The sequence below is a fragment of the Oncorhynchus gorbuscha genome, linkage group LG24 (assembly GCF_021184085.1).
Source record: "Oncorhynchus gorbuscha isolate QuinsamMale2020 ecotype Even-year linkage group LG24, OgorEven_v1.0, whole genome shotgun sequence".
Classification (NCBI taxonomy): Eukaryota; Metazoa; Chordata; class Actinopteri; order Salmoniformes; family Salmonidae; genus Oncorhynchus; species Oncorhynchus gorbuscha.
In genome coordinates this window covers 10,923,610-10,937,970 of record NC_060196.1, presented here as the reverse complement: position 1 = coordinate 10,937,970, position 14,361 = coordinate 10,923,610, and the positions used below count along the sequence as shown (strand labels likewise).

General features: G+C 41.7%; 4 protein-coding genes across 6 annotated transcripts in view; 2 read left to right on the top strand and 2 right to left on the bottom strand.

The window, feature by feature from the left end:
- LOC124012438 (zinc finger protein 606-like) overlaps positions 1–14,361 on the top strand; it is a 1,040,669-nt gene that overhangs the window by 657,869 nt on the left and 368,439 nt on the right. The gene's annotated exons all lie outside the window — the stretch shown is intronic.
- LOC124012437 overlaps positions 1–14,361 on the top strand; it is a 971,157-nt gene that overhangs the window by 624,533 nt on the left and 332,263 nt on the right. The gene's annotated exons all lie outside the window — the stretch shown is intronic.
- Positions 1–14,361, bottom strand: part of LOC124012433 (neurotrophin receptor-interacting factor homolog) — a 162,804-nt gene that overhangs the window by 130,745 nt on the left and 17,698 nt on the right. Inside the window, exon 7 of one of the 3 annotated variants that reach the window (XM_046326044.1) lies at positions 11,781–13,788. The exons of the other annotated variants lie outside the window; for them this stretch is intronic. Coding sequence (XP_046182000.1) covers positions 12,847–13,788 — 942 coding nt within the window. The 3' untranslated portion in view covers positions 11,781–12,846. Of the gene's footprint in view, positions 1–11,780; positions 13,789–14,361 lie in introns of those variants that run through there. 3 annotated transcript variants of the gene reach the window in all.
- LOC124012452 (zinc finger and SCAN domain-containing protein 12-like) lies at positions 3,351–9,977 on the bottom strand. Its single transcript, XM_046326084.1, has 3 exons — positions 8,723–9,977; positions 7,864–7,994; positions 3,351–6,363 (listed from the first exon to the last, which is right to left on the bottom strand). The coding sequence occupies exons 1-3, from the start codon at positions 9,003–9,005 to the stop codon at positions 5,071–5,073; spliced, it is 1,707 nt and encodes a 568-aa protein (XP_046182040.1). The 5' UTR covers positions 9,006–9,977; the 3' UTR covers positions 3,351–5,070.

Here is a 14,361-nt window from a genome sequence, read left to right as displayed (position 1 = left end):
AAAATGCATCCAAATGCTACTGTGCTTCCGACTCATTTTCCAGCTGTTGTTTTCCCAGCTGTCCTTCCTCTCTCCTCTGCTGCTAAGTGTGTGACTGTGAGTGAGTTGGTTCAGCCCTCCCTCATGCATCTTTGGTTCATTGGTTGACACTGCGTGTCTGATTGACAGGTTAAACAGGTGAGGCTGTTAGTCTGAGCAGACAGTCAGAACGAATGTGTGTACGCGCTTGAACATTTAGGCCTATATAATTATATTTATTTTTTCGCTCTTTGAATGATTTCATTCTATTAATTTACATATTTTGATTATTCATATCTTAATTTTTTTATAAATAGATTTGGCTCTTCTGATATGCGAGCCGGCTCCCAACGTTCACCTACAAGAACCAGCTCTTAGAGACTCGTTCGCAAACAACCCATCACTACTGGTTAGAGCATTGGGCCAATAACCGAAAGATTGCAGATCGAAACCCCTAGCTGACAAGGTAAAAATCTGTTGTTCTGCCCCTGAACAAGGCAGTTAACCCACTGTTCCTAGGCCATCATTGTAAATAATATTTTTTTTCCGAACTGTCTTGTCTAGTTCAATTTTAAAAAACGAGGCCAGGGGTGTCAAACTCATTCCATGAAGGGACTAGTTTCTGCTGGTTTTCGTTTTTTTCCTTTCAATTAAGACCTAGAAAACCAGGTGAGAGGTGTTCCTTACTAATTTGTGACTTTAATGTATCAATCGAGTACAAGGAAGGAGCGAAAACTCGCAGGCACTCGACCCTCGAGTGTAAGGGGTCAAGCCTCAGCCTGTTAAAATTGTTGACGTAGTGGCACGTGATCAAAGGTTACATGTTAGCGGTTTCCATTACATAAGCTTGCACATTTAGCCCTATGCAAACCTCACCAGGTGGTCTTGATTATTTCCGGTAACAGTTTATCATCGAGCTTAAACTTTTTTTCCACAAACCAATGGCATTTCTTAAAATAGGTCAACTTGGCCACCAAAGGGATACCTTTAAACCTACAAATTTAAGGTTTACATTTGTTCCTCTCCACTTGGTCTATGTCAATTTTGCATTATCATCGCATCCTTGAATTGGATAGTAAAACATTTTTTTTGTTGCCTTATGGACTTGTCAAATAGCTGTCATGTTCCATAGCCATTGCTTTTCAGGTGACAAACAGCGCTAATGCGGTTGACTCGTAAACGGTAGTGTTCATTAAATGCCGGTTCGAAAACCCCTCGCTTCAAGCATTTTTGTTAAGGGAAATACTGTTCACTGCTGGTCCACACATGACGAAGTGGATGATTATTATAATAATGTATATATAACATTGTAGATGTAAGTGCAAGCCTCCACGGCTAACGTTATATGATACAGAATATACTAGAGTAGCGTTGATTGTTTATGTAGCTGTGCCAGTAGCCTGTGTCGGTCTGCATGTTTACATTGAATTCATGGTTCTCATATGAGACGGGTTCCAGGAGTGATACATTTTTATTTCCGGACGACTATAGCCAATCGACAATGGAAGTGTACCATACAACGTCCCATATGCATTAATAGGTTATAGCATAAGGAGGACACTATCTGATGTGAATGAATGTAGGTTATAGTATAGCTCTACTGTTGGACGGAGCTCCTATAGTACAGAATATGATAATCAAATCGAACTTTATTTGTCACATGCTCGTCTACAAGTGTAGACTACCGTAAAATGATTACTTTCCAAGCCCTTAACCAACAGTGCAGTTCAAGAAGAGTTTAGAAAATATTTACAAATAAATTAAAGTAAAAAGTAATAAAATGTTACACAAATAATAACGAGGCTATATACAGGGTCAATGTGCGGGGGTACAGGTTAGTCGATGCACTTCATACAAGTAGGTAGGGGTGAAGTGGCTATGCATAAATAATAAACAGCGAGTAGCAGCAGTGTACAAAACAAATGAGGGGGGAAGGGGGTGTCAATGTAAATAGTCCGGTGGCTATTTGATGAATTGTTCAGCAGTCTTATGGCTTGGGGGTAGAAGCTGTTAAGGAGCCTTTTGGTCCTAGACTCCGGCACCGCTTACCGTGCGGTAGCAGAAAAAACAGTCTATGACTTGGGACAATTTTGGGGGGTTTTCCTCTGAAACCACCTATTATATAGGTCCTGGATTGCAGGAAGTGTGGCCCCAGTGGTGTACTGGATGTTCTCGATGGTGCAGCTGTAGAACTTTTTGAGGATCTGGGAACCCATGTCAAATATTTTCAGCCTCCTGAGGTGAGAAAGGTGTTGTCGTGCCCTCTTCAAGACTGTTTTGGTATGTTTGGACCATGATAGTTCGTTGGTGATGTGGACACCAAGGAACTTGAAACGTTCGACCCGCTCAGAGCTAGATGACTGTCAAATAAAAACAATTCCCCATCTGATAATAATAAATATCTTCCTCCATTAAGATTGTCGATTTGGAATATTTTACACACGTTAGGCTTAGCGTGGGTTCGAGTCCGGACTTCCGATAAACGTATTTAAAATAAACTGCAATACTGCCATCTGTAGGATGATAGTGGGAGTACAACCTGTAATCCTACTCTTAGTACATTAATGCTTATCCTCAAGTCAAATAACACATATGTGACGAAGTAGATGATTTGGTGTACACAGCAATATAATATAGCCTATGCAATATGATTATTAGGTCATAGCAGTGTTTGTCTGCAAGGCTGAAGAAAGAGGTAGCTCCTTAATAAATTAATTCTTAATCTTCATTTACAAACAGTTGGCTGTAGGCTACATCCTTTCAACACACTAACACAAATATAATACTACATTTCAAAGGGGGGGGGGGGGACTAACGTGAGATTCGAACCCTTGCCACAATCTGTGACAATTATCTGGATCTAGGCACTCAACACAGAAAGCAATTTGGCCAATCAGTTAGATACAGGTGATGAAGTTACTCTGGTTATCAGTACATGCTGTTATACTTCTGTTAAGGACTATTCCATGAACACGTGTTGGAACACGTCCAACTACATTGACCATTTTTATTTGGCTGATACATAATTTGTTACAGGAAATAATCACAGCCATCTGGTGAGGTTATTATAGGGCTAAATCTGTAAGCACATGTAGTGGCAACAGCTAACATGTAGGCTTTGATCACATGCCATGTGGGTAAAAATAGTAAAGTCATAAGACAAACCTGACAAAACTATTTTGATGTGTACAGTAGGTGCTTGTTAGTGTGTGGGTATGTGTAGGTATATTTAGTAAGTGTAAATTGTTTATAAAGCACTATCAGGTGTATGCAGAATATGTTGAGATTAGATGTGATGTATACTAAAGAGATTCTCAATGAAAGTCTTAGAATGAAAAGTCACATTGTGTTTATTAAACAAGTTTTAAATAAATCATATGAAAACCACACATACACATGAACTGCATTCATTTTCTAATTGAAAGCGTCTTGGGGACAAACAAAGTAGTTGAAGTAAAGTAATGAAACAGGCATTTGCGAACATCATATAGCCTACACAGTACAAATACAATATATGACAGACTTTTTAGGCTTAAGTGGCTTATACATAATGTACAAAACTTTAGGAACACCTGCTCTGTCTATGGCATAGACTGACCAGGTGAAAGTTATGGTCCCTTACTGATGTCACCTGGGGAAATGTTAGCTTAGTTGAGGTGAGTACTGCTCATGATCATGTTGTATAGTTGGCTCATTTGTTAGAACATTGTGTCAGCATGTAATATAGGCCAATGCAGTTTAACAAGTGGATTATTTTGCCCTTCACTCGCATTTGCTTAGTAGCCTACTCCTAATCCTGATTTCACGGATTTGTCTCAGGCTATTTGGTTAACTGGTTTCTGGCTGAGCAAATCAGAAACATATTGAATGCTATAATGTAGCAAGCGTAGACCTACTATTTTGCTCGATCTCGTAAAGGCAACTCCAAAAGCCTGCGGAGACTGTGAAATATGAACTCGACTCTTTATTTTCTGCTCCCTAAAAAGCGGAGTGAGGGTAGGAAAAAGATGAAATGTGGATCAAAAAAGGATTTAAAAAAGCACGTGCTTCTATTTCAGAATACCACTTTTTTATATGACAGTGGTTGTGTAGGAAAAATATAATTTGTATTTTATGTATTTATTCTTACTATAAAATACAAGCGTGTTGACTGAATGGAGTAGGTGTTTGTCGTGGGTTTAATGAACAAAATAATGAACTATTGGCTTAATTCATTTGTACGTAACATCATTAAACTCTATGCTAGGCCTATTCTATCCCTTTGAAAATACATTATTAGTCTTATGTTTCTTAGGACCTGCCTGACAAAAAAAATAAAAGTATATATTTTTGAAAGTGTATATTTAATGGATTTATGCAAATAAACGCCCACCAGCATCTGCACACCACTACTGCCACTCATCACCTGCATTCTGGCATGCGCATAGGAGGTATAAAAGGCATATGCTGGCAAGAATGTGGTAAAAATGGGCACAAAGACATAACATGCATTTTTCCAGCAGCAAATTATGATGATAATGTCAAAAGCTGCACTGAAGTCTAACAAAACATCTCCCATAAGCTTCTTATTATCAATTTCTTCCAGCCAATCATCATTGTGTATGTCCCATACATGTTGAGTGCTCTTCCCTATAAGCAGGCTGAAAGTCAGTTGTTAATATGTTTATTGTGAAATAGCATTGTATCTGGTAAAACACCATTTTTTTTCAAGAAGTTTATTAAGTGTTGGTAGCAGGTTGATTGGTTGGCTGTTTGAGTTTGTAAAGGGTGCTTTGCTATTCTTGGGTAGCAGAATGACTTTTGCTTCCCTCCACGCCTGAGTGGCTTGTAGGCTTATACTGAAGAGATGGCAAATAGGAGTGGCAATATAGGCCACTACCAACCTCACAAATGTTTCATTCAAGTTGTCAGATTAAATATTCAAAACAGGAATATTTAACACTGAAATGTGTTACTTTCACTACTCCAAATGCATCTGTGGATCTTTTCTGCTGACAACAACGCAGGGTTTGATCTAAACGTAATACGCTATAACATGAAATGGTTTCTAGTTTATAGAGTGGAATGGTTTTTCTGCTGATGTATCCTGAGGTATCTCCTCTCTGAGAACCTCTTCCCGCAGTGAGGACAGGCGAACGGCCTTTCTCCTGTGTGGACCTTCAGGTGCCTCTTCAGGCTGCCAGCCTGGGTGAAGCGCATGTCACACTGGGGGCAGCTGAAGGGTTTCTCCCCTGTATGGACCCTTTGATGCCTCTTCAGGTCACTAGACTGGGTGAAACGCATTAGACACTGGGTACAGCTGAAGGGTTTCACCCCTCTGTGGACCCTCTGGTGCCTCTTCAGGTCACTAGATTGGCTGAAGCGCATGTGACACTGGGTACAGCTGAAGGGTTTAACCCCTCTGTGGACCCTCTGGTGGATCTCCACACTCTGAGGGCTGCTGAAGCCTTTGTTACAGAACATGCAGAGGAACCGTTTCTCTTTACTATTGTCTGATGTTTCTCCCCCTCCCCGAGCCTGGGCTCTAGCACTGTCGTTTGAGTGCAATACCTGATCGAAAAGGATGCGGCTGTGTGAATCGGAAGGCCCCATCGACGTGGACACTGGGTCACGGTCCCCGAACGCGTATGAAGGCGAGTGGGTTGTGACATTTGGATTTTTCTCTAAACTTTCCCTGTAATCTAAGAAATATCTTCCCTGTGAGTGTCCGTCTCCTAAGTGACTATCTGCATTCCATGTGGGAGAAATGTCGCCCTCCACTTTCACAGTCACTTCCTCTACAACCAGACCCTCCACTTTCTTATCTTGGCACCCTTCAGAGTATATACTACTACTGTACTGGTTCCAGTCCCCTCTAGACAGATCAGTCTGTGTCTCTAAACCCAAGGGCATGTTGCCAGGGTCCATCTCTGTAGCGTAAGAACAAGACTGATCATCACTGCCAGTGATGGTATCACCATCACCATCCTCGCGGGAATGAACCGTCCTCTCGTTCTGGTGAAATACTGGTACATAATCTGAGCCGGGAGCAGGAGGACTGCCCAGTTTCCACAGCCCAAGTCTCTTTGGGTCTGATCTGTGGTCAGATCCTGTGTGTAAAAGCCTGTGTGTTACAGTTAAAGTCTTGGTATCTGTCTCGGAATTGAGGACGGAGTTCAGCGTTCCACTGACCTCCATGATGCTAAGTCGAGTCCTGGGCTGTGCTGGGGCGTTGGTGGGGTCCTCTGTGGCTACAGCCGCTCCAGTCTGGATGTCTCTGCTGTGCTGTTGGTCCTCCTCACCTTCAGTCTTCTCCTGCTTGACCAGAGACGATCCTTCAGGACCTGCAGCCTCTGTATCTACAGACTGACACAGGAGAGGTTATTATTGGTACATGAATTGAATTGGATACATTAAGAGTATGTCTACATGCATAGTAAAAATTCTATCTTAAACTGATTATGGCAGTAGGCAGATTATGCAATAGTTATGTAAACACCTTACACCGATTTAAGATGCGCAGAGTAAGGTCAAAATCAAAATAAGCATACACAGATTGTAACACCCAATCTGACAACACTTCAACAAAGTTATTTCCCCCTGGCCTGTCAGCCTATTCACATGCGAAGATGATGGGTGATTGTTGATGGCTGACAGGCAGTACAATGAACTGAAATCAATCTAATTTTCCAAACAAAAATAACAGTTAATGAACATGCAAAACAATTTCCAAATGTTTTTAGAAACTAGGGAAAGTCAACAATCAACAGTAACTTCGAATCAGCAAAGCATAAGAGAATGTCACAACAGTTCCCACAGTAGCGGCAGACCACAATGACTGAAGTGGTAGCAGGGAAGACTGTGGTAGGTGTTGAAAGAATCAAGGTGAGTGGCGTTTCACGCAAACTTTTACTCCGCTAACCTTGGCTTTAGTAGGGTGGTCGGCACTCTGCTCTCCACCAGTCTGTCTATGGAGAGCGCTGCTCAAAGAGCTGAGTGCTATTTGTCAGCTTTGCCGTTTTAAACTCTGTAAAACTTCATACGGATCACGAAAGAACAATCTTTCTGGATTCAAAAAATAAATAAAAATGTACATATCAACCACGTTATCTGTTCTTTATCTACCATACGACCCTTTCAGAAAAGAAAATCACAATCAAGTATTTTGAAGACAACTTATTAGAAAGAAATATCGATCCTCAAATTGAAAGCGATTGATCAGCTTTGAATCAATTTGGGTTTTTTTGAGAGAAAGAGATGGAATGGGAGGTGCATCTCGTTGACAGCAAGCCCCAAGCCTGATGGAGTGAAGGGGTGTGTGTGTAAGTGGATTATGACATAGCTGTTTGTTGAGGAAAATAAACTAAATTGAGCACTTTAGATGTTTAATTGTTTTTGTATTATGTATTCTGCTTAAAATTGTCCTTAAACTGAGCACATGCCTTTATATGAAATTTCAGAAATGCTGCTGCCAAATCAAGCATTTTTGGCCACAGAAATTACAATAAAATGTTGCGAAATCCTGTTGGCACTCTGATAAATGTACAAAATCGGCAATCAAAATAAATGTTCTATCATGTTATTTTTTGGGAAAGATGTTTGATTCTGAATTGGGACATGTAAAGTTTGTATGTGAAAACTACTTCTAAGATGCATACATTCAGTTGATCCAAACTCCACCAGCGCTAATAATCACATTACTGTGTGCATGTAACCATACTTAATGTTGTAGGAGTCTCACAAGCTCCCCTATGGCAGATAAATTAGAATGTACATGTAAGCAAGTGAATAGCTGAGGGGAGCCTTTCTGAAATAAAAAGGGCCAAATTTGATTGACAAATAATACATTTTATGCATTACACTAACCTCTATCACAATAACATGCTGGGTTGAGGTTCCACTCCCCTCATCAACAGTGATTGGTTGTTCATCTTTCCATGTATTGTGTCCCGCTGGCTTCAGAAAGTTCCTATGGCCTCCAGTGAGATGTCCTTCACCTGAGTGTGTGATTGGGGGAAAATAAGTGGTTAGGTTACACTAATTTGGTGGGAATGTTTTTTTTTTGGGGGGGGGGGGTTAATATTTTTGTGTTTTTACATTTTGATTTCAGGGGAGCTGCAGTACCCCTAATTCCCGTGGCTATGTTGACACTGTCTACAATTGTCACCCGAGTGGCGCAGCGGTCTAAGGCACTGCATCTCAGTGCAAGAGGAGTCACTACAGTCCATGGTTCGAATCCAGGCTGAATCACATCCGGCTGTGATTGGGAGTCCCATAGGGCGGTAGCCCAGCATTGTCCGGGTTTGGCCGTCATTGTAAGAATTTGTTCTTAACTGACTTGCATAGTTAATAAAAGGTTACTTGTTGTTTTAAAGGAAGGTAAGGTAACAATTCTCATAACTATATTTATTGATTGATGTATTATGTTCCATGTATCACATTGTTTTCGTTGAGTAAATAATAGGAAATGCAGCAAATCAAGAATCCGGATAGAATATGATATTGTGTCTTTGCGTAAGATAGCGAAGTAATCTTACTATCCAAAAACGGACTAAGACCCAATTCTGGGTAACGCACATGTGCAGAGGGGAACGGGGCGACATAAAATGAGCTATTTTCAAGCACTTTGCTACACCTGCAATAACATCTAAATATGTATGTGACCAATACAATTTTAAATTAACGGCGACATTGCCGCGCAGCCTTGGCCTTCTGCTAAATGTACCTCTTGCCATTCCTCTGTATCCGTCAAGCATCTTGACACTACTGGGACGACTGGCGAGGACGCGCTCTCGTATTGTCCTCTCTGCACGCTCCCGTGCCATCTTCAGTTCCTGTAGCTGTAGTTTCCTCCGCAATCCCCTGTTTTCTTTCTGGCTTTGAGTTATTTCTAAACGAAACACTGCATAGTCGTCGTCTACGAGTTTACAGATCTCTGCCACTGCTGCATTCGCTAGTACCTCCATGATGGAGGCTATTTGAGTGTGAAAACCCACACAGTCAGCCATTGTTAGATGTATCTAGGTAACGCTAGTTCTTTTTTGGGGGGTGTAACGCTAGTTAGCTGCTATCAACCAGCTCCCGTCTCCAATACGAATTAAATACTACCTGGTGTAAGTACGTGATGCTGTGCCGTTAAATGAGTCACATGATTCAGTTCCTTCGTGTTAATAAATGTCTAAACAATAAAAAGGATTACGTGGAAACTGTTCTCGGTACCGCTGTGAAACGGTTGTGACTAGATGGGAGTACAGCTACGGACGAGATGTACCATTGAACTACCGCGAGTGTTTGGACTGATGACGAATCGGAGTCGGATATCGCTTCGATTTGTAGTCCTAAAACCTACCCCTAGTTCGATTGTCCATTGTTTGTAATCTATGTATGCTTGTGTTCCCTCGTGCTTTATGTATTGATTTGTTGTTAATTTAAAAAATGTGTAGTCCTAAAACCCGAAAATAAGCTACCTCTGGTTCTTTCAGCCGTCTCTATGGAAAAACTGAATGGGGAAAGGATAGGGGCCGAAAATAAGGTCTGCGGAAATTAACTACAATGTATCAGCGCACAGATACAATATAGCCTGGCCAATTTGTCCTGCCAAATGCCAATACAGCCTAAATGTGGCATTTTCAAATAAACTCCATATTGACCACCCGTTATCTGCGCATTGCTCTCCTGCCTCTAGCTGCTATTGCCATAGCAAAAGTGATATTCGACCACTGACGTATAAGAAGAAGCCGATTTATCAGGCTTCAAAATGTACATCCAAACTCTCGCAGTAGTTCAATGGTAAATATCGTCCGTAGCTGTACCTCGTCTAGTAACAACCCTATGAATGGTTGGTATCTAGATGAGATCCAGTTTTGTCAAATGAAGATCAAAATATATTTTTTGTTCATTTTAGCTAACCCCAACCCTTTTCCTAACCTGATTCGTAAATTCTCCTAACCTGCTGCGTGAGTTCTCCTAACCTGCTACAAAAAGCTGGATCCCTTCTAGCCCTGAACATGAAACAGGCAAGAATAGCTAAGTATCCTTCTTCTATGGTATTGTGGTCGTCGGCAAACAATCGTTTGAGGTGCATGCCGCCACCTACTGTATGGGTGGTAAACTATTTTTTGCAGGAATATCGTAGGAAAGGGGGGAAAACTAAAATCATTCATAAACCCAGAGGCAGCTTGGCCATCTGTCAAATGCCAGATGGGCTAGATCATTTTTTTGTTGGGTGGGCTGGTCGAAATTTACACACACAATTTATTGTTTTATTTTTCTATATACAAAAAGAGTAAGATGACATGGCCGGTGGCCCATGGGCCTTTATTAATGATTTTTGCTAATGAGCCTTTGGCTGATCAGTGGGCAATGGATGGACCTATCAAGATTGCCGGCCCAGTTTTCTGATAGGCTGAGCTGAGGTCACGCAAACACACATTCAATGTCAAAACTCATGACAATGGCTGGATTAGGATGCATATCAAAATATCATGAACTCATACATTCCTGCTTGGACTTATGTTTGAATATATTATATTTTGATGTGCAACCTAATCCAGTGATTGTCATGAATTTTGGGTTGACAAATTGACTATTTGCTATATTGTCAATTAAGGTGACCCGATTTTGGAAATAAAATGGTGAAATGTGTTTTTTTTTGCACTATGAAGGACTTGATTAGATGGTAACTCGTGATTTGGACTTTTGGGTTCGACCATATCATGGGCTGGTGTCACCAACTGTAAAAGATAGTGACACTAGTGGAAAATGAGTTGGCGGCGCGCACACTGATGTGGGCTGGTGTGGATAAAATGCCAGGCCTGAATTCTCGTCCCAGTTCACACCTGAAAAAACCCATCACACGCTGTCAGTCACATTCCAGTTCAAGTCACACCCCTACTAAACAGGCTCGGGGGCGTGAGGGCAGAACATCCTTTACCAGGATTTATTGCAATTATTATTTTACCTTTATTTAACTAGGTAAGTCAGTTAAGAACAAATTCTTATTTTCAATGGCGGCCTAGGAACGGTGGGTTAACTGCCTGTTCGGGGGCAAAACGACAGCTTCTGTCAGCTTGGGGATTTGAGCTTGCAACCTTTTGGTTGCTAGTCCAACACTCCAACCACTAGGCTGCCCTGCCTCCCCAATGCCTTGGCTGTAAACAAGTGTGGATGAAGTTCATTTCTTCACTCAATCCACCATACGGGTCAGTCAAAGGGCACCAACCACTCCACCTACTTCCTCTGGTATTACATCTGCACGTACTTTATGCGAATGTAACAGTATAACTTTAGACCGTCCCATCGCCCATACCCGGGCGCGAACCAGGGACCCTCTGCACACATCAACAACAGTCACCCACGAAGCATCGTTACCCATTGCTCCACAAAAGCCGGGGCCCTTGCAGAGCAAGGGGAACAACTACTTCAAGGTCTCCGAGCAAGTGACGTCACCGATTGAAACGCTATTTAGCGCGCACCACCGCTAACTAAGCTAGCCATTTCACATCCATTACACGCAACCCCAGAGAACCCCCTTGATAGGTGCTCTGATTTGAAGATCCATACACAATATTCCACTCATATCTTCTTAAGGCCCAATGCACGCTTCTTCTGCTCCGTTGACACAAAAAAATATCTATATAAGCCTACTTCTTGTGAACCTTACTGACGCCACTTCACCCAACGCCGCATGCATGACATTTATAGACTTCAAAAGGATCTCCCAGGCTACATTCGTCCAAAACCCTCACTCCAACTAAAAACCGAGTCTGAGAGTTTCCTATTTTCCACTACAACTTTACTTCTCATTTCCTTTATTTTTCACCGGTGTAACCCACTCACAAAATGATTTCTCATTTATTAACAGATTTGATCTTTTTTTTTCTACATAAAGGAACAGCTATCAATCACCTGATTGCCAAATAATGTTGGGGGAAGGGGGTGTTATAACAAGAGGGACATTATATTTGTTATGAATAGAACATAGCCAAAACCAAATTCAGAAGGGAAATCTAGTGTTACACTTTAATGACAGTGTTTTGGCTATGGGTAAATCCATTTGAATTCAACCACTTTTTGATGGCACCCCTTACATGGATGATAAATGTACAAAAATATCAACTTTAAAATGGTACCACAAAGATGGTTGGAGGTCCACACATCCGAGAATGTTGACTTATATGTTAATATCTGTTGTTTCAAATTATACTGCCAATCCTCCATAGGAAACCTATTGAAATAAAGATAATATAATAGACATTACATTACATTTACATTTAAGTCATTTAGCAGACGCTCTTATCCAGAGCGACTTACAACCCTTTAAATTGACATTAAACTGTGAGTGGACCGAAAGTCATTGTTGTGGTAGTAATTAGAAGTAAAAATGTCAATTCAATAAAAATGTCAATTGCAGTGGTCTGAAGGAATAGGTCCGTTCTATGAGTCATATTACTATGATTGAAATGACACCCACTCTGTATTCAAGAGCATGTTGTGTCTGATGGCGGGGCACAACACAAACTTCAGATAATGTGAAATAGGGTCCAAGCTGCAACATTGGAGTTCACGCGTCACTTTCTGACAACTTCTTCCATGAGCAAACATGTATGGAAAGTTTTGTTTAAATCATAACGGATGATTTCAAAAAGTGAGTGAATTCAAAATGGATTTACTGTGCCAGCACAACAAACAACAAGTCTGTATCATGTGAGAATGTGAGCGTACCCAGTTGTTCAACTGAGGGACTTAGTATTCCAAAAAACCCTCTCTCTGAGACACTTCACAAGATGACTATATGTCAGCTAAAGAATGGTTCCCAGATATCCCCTGTGTACATCTCAAGCCACAGTGCTACGATTTCTCCCCATTGTGGACACTCCTATGTTTGATAAGGTTACTCTGGAAGGAGAAGCTCTTGTAACATAGTTTGCACTTGAAGGGCCTCTCCTTGGTGTGAACGGTCTGGTGCTGCTTGATATATTTTGTCTTAGCGAAGCGCTTCCCACACGTGGGGCAGGCATACGGCTTTTCAGCGTCCGTCCTAATGCTCGGCCTCCCACGTTGTGACCCAATGACACCAGAAGAGGTAGAAGCAGGTGCCACCACCGTCAGGTGGTTAGTCTTTGAGCTCCCTCCTTGACCTCTAGCCATTGTTTGGATGTTGTTGGGATTGTGTGCTGTGTTATAGGCTAGGTACCTCTCGTGGTGACCACCCATCCTGGCCCTGTCTGTATTGGTGGGGTAACCATGAGGTAACTGAGGAAGGCTAGACCCAGGTCCAGGCTTTCTATGAATCCAGTCACTAGTCATTAGACAAGACCCTGAAGGAGAAGACAGACTTCCTGATAGACTACCACCATGAGAGTCTCCCACCACTCTCTGTGAAGGCTGAAGTGCAGGGTGACCTGCTCTGTTCATCATGGATACTGTGGTGTTTGTATCATAGGAACAGGAGGGTCTATCTCGATCAGCCCCAGGTCCTGCTTCATCACTGCACTGAGACTGTGAAGAGAAGGGTTTGGGCTGTGGACTGGATCCCTGACTGGAGCCTCTGTCTCTCTGATGACCACCAGGACTGAGGTTGTTCAGTCCACCTGTCCACTGGTTGTGTTCTGCGTGGTGCTGGAGTCTCTGTCCCACGTGGTTCGGTTCTGGTTCTGACTCGGGAAGGAAGAGTGACGGCTCCTGATCCAGGGTTCTGATCCGGGGCCAGGGTTTGTGACCAGCTGCTTCAGAGGTCCAGTCTCTCCCGCCAGTAACACCAGATTTCATCAGGTCCTCATGGACTGCACACTGCAAACAACAATTGTAAAGACAAGCATAAAACCTTATATAAGAAACTCTTTGCTGTACACACAGAAACATGACATCATATTATAAACTGTTTACCACAGTCAAGCCCATCTCTAACACTGTGATTCAAGCACCTAACAATATGGAGCCATTGGAGTTTACTATAAAAAATGTCCTTATGTGTTGATTCAATAATTAATGTTTGGTTTGACTGAGATAAGGGAAAGTCTGTGCCTGAAAAACATTTTTTGAAAGTCAGTCAGCACAGAGTCGATTTTGTATTTAATTTGAACAAAACGGTCATACACTCACAGCACATGAAGTACAGTACTTTTATTGCACAAAGCGATGTGACAAGTAGAATAATTTCTCACTATGGTAACACTTGACCTTTTCTGTAAATCTGGTACCTCACTTTGATAAAATGAATTTTCCTCCTTATAAAACACCAGCATCAAACACCATGATAAGGTTGTCACTCTTCATCAGTGGAGCATTTTTACAGACACCATCCCCATATCATCTACTCTGCCTCATCATACTCATTCTTTCATTAGTTCACCTCATCCAGTT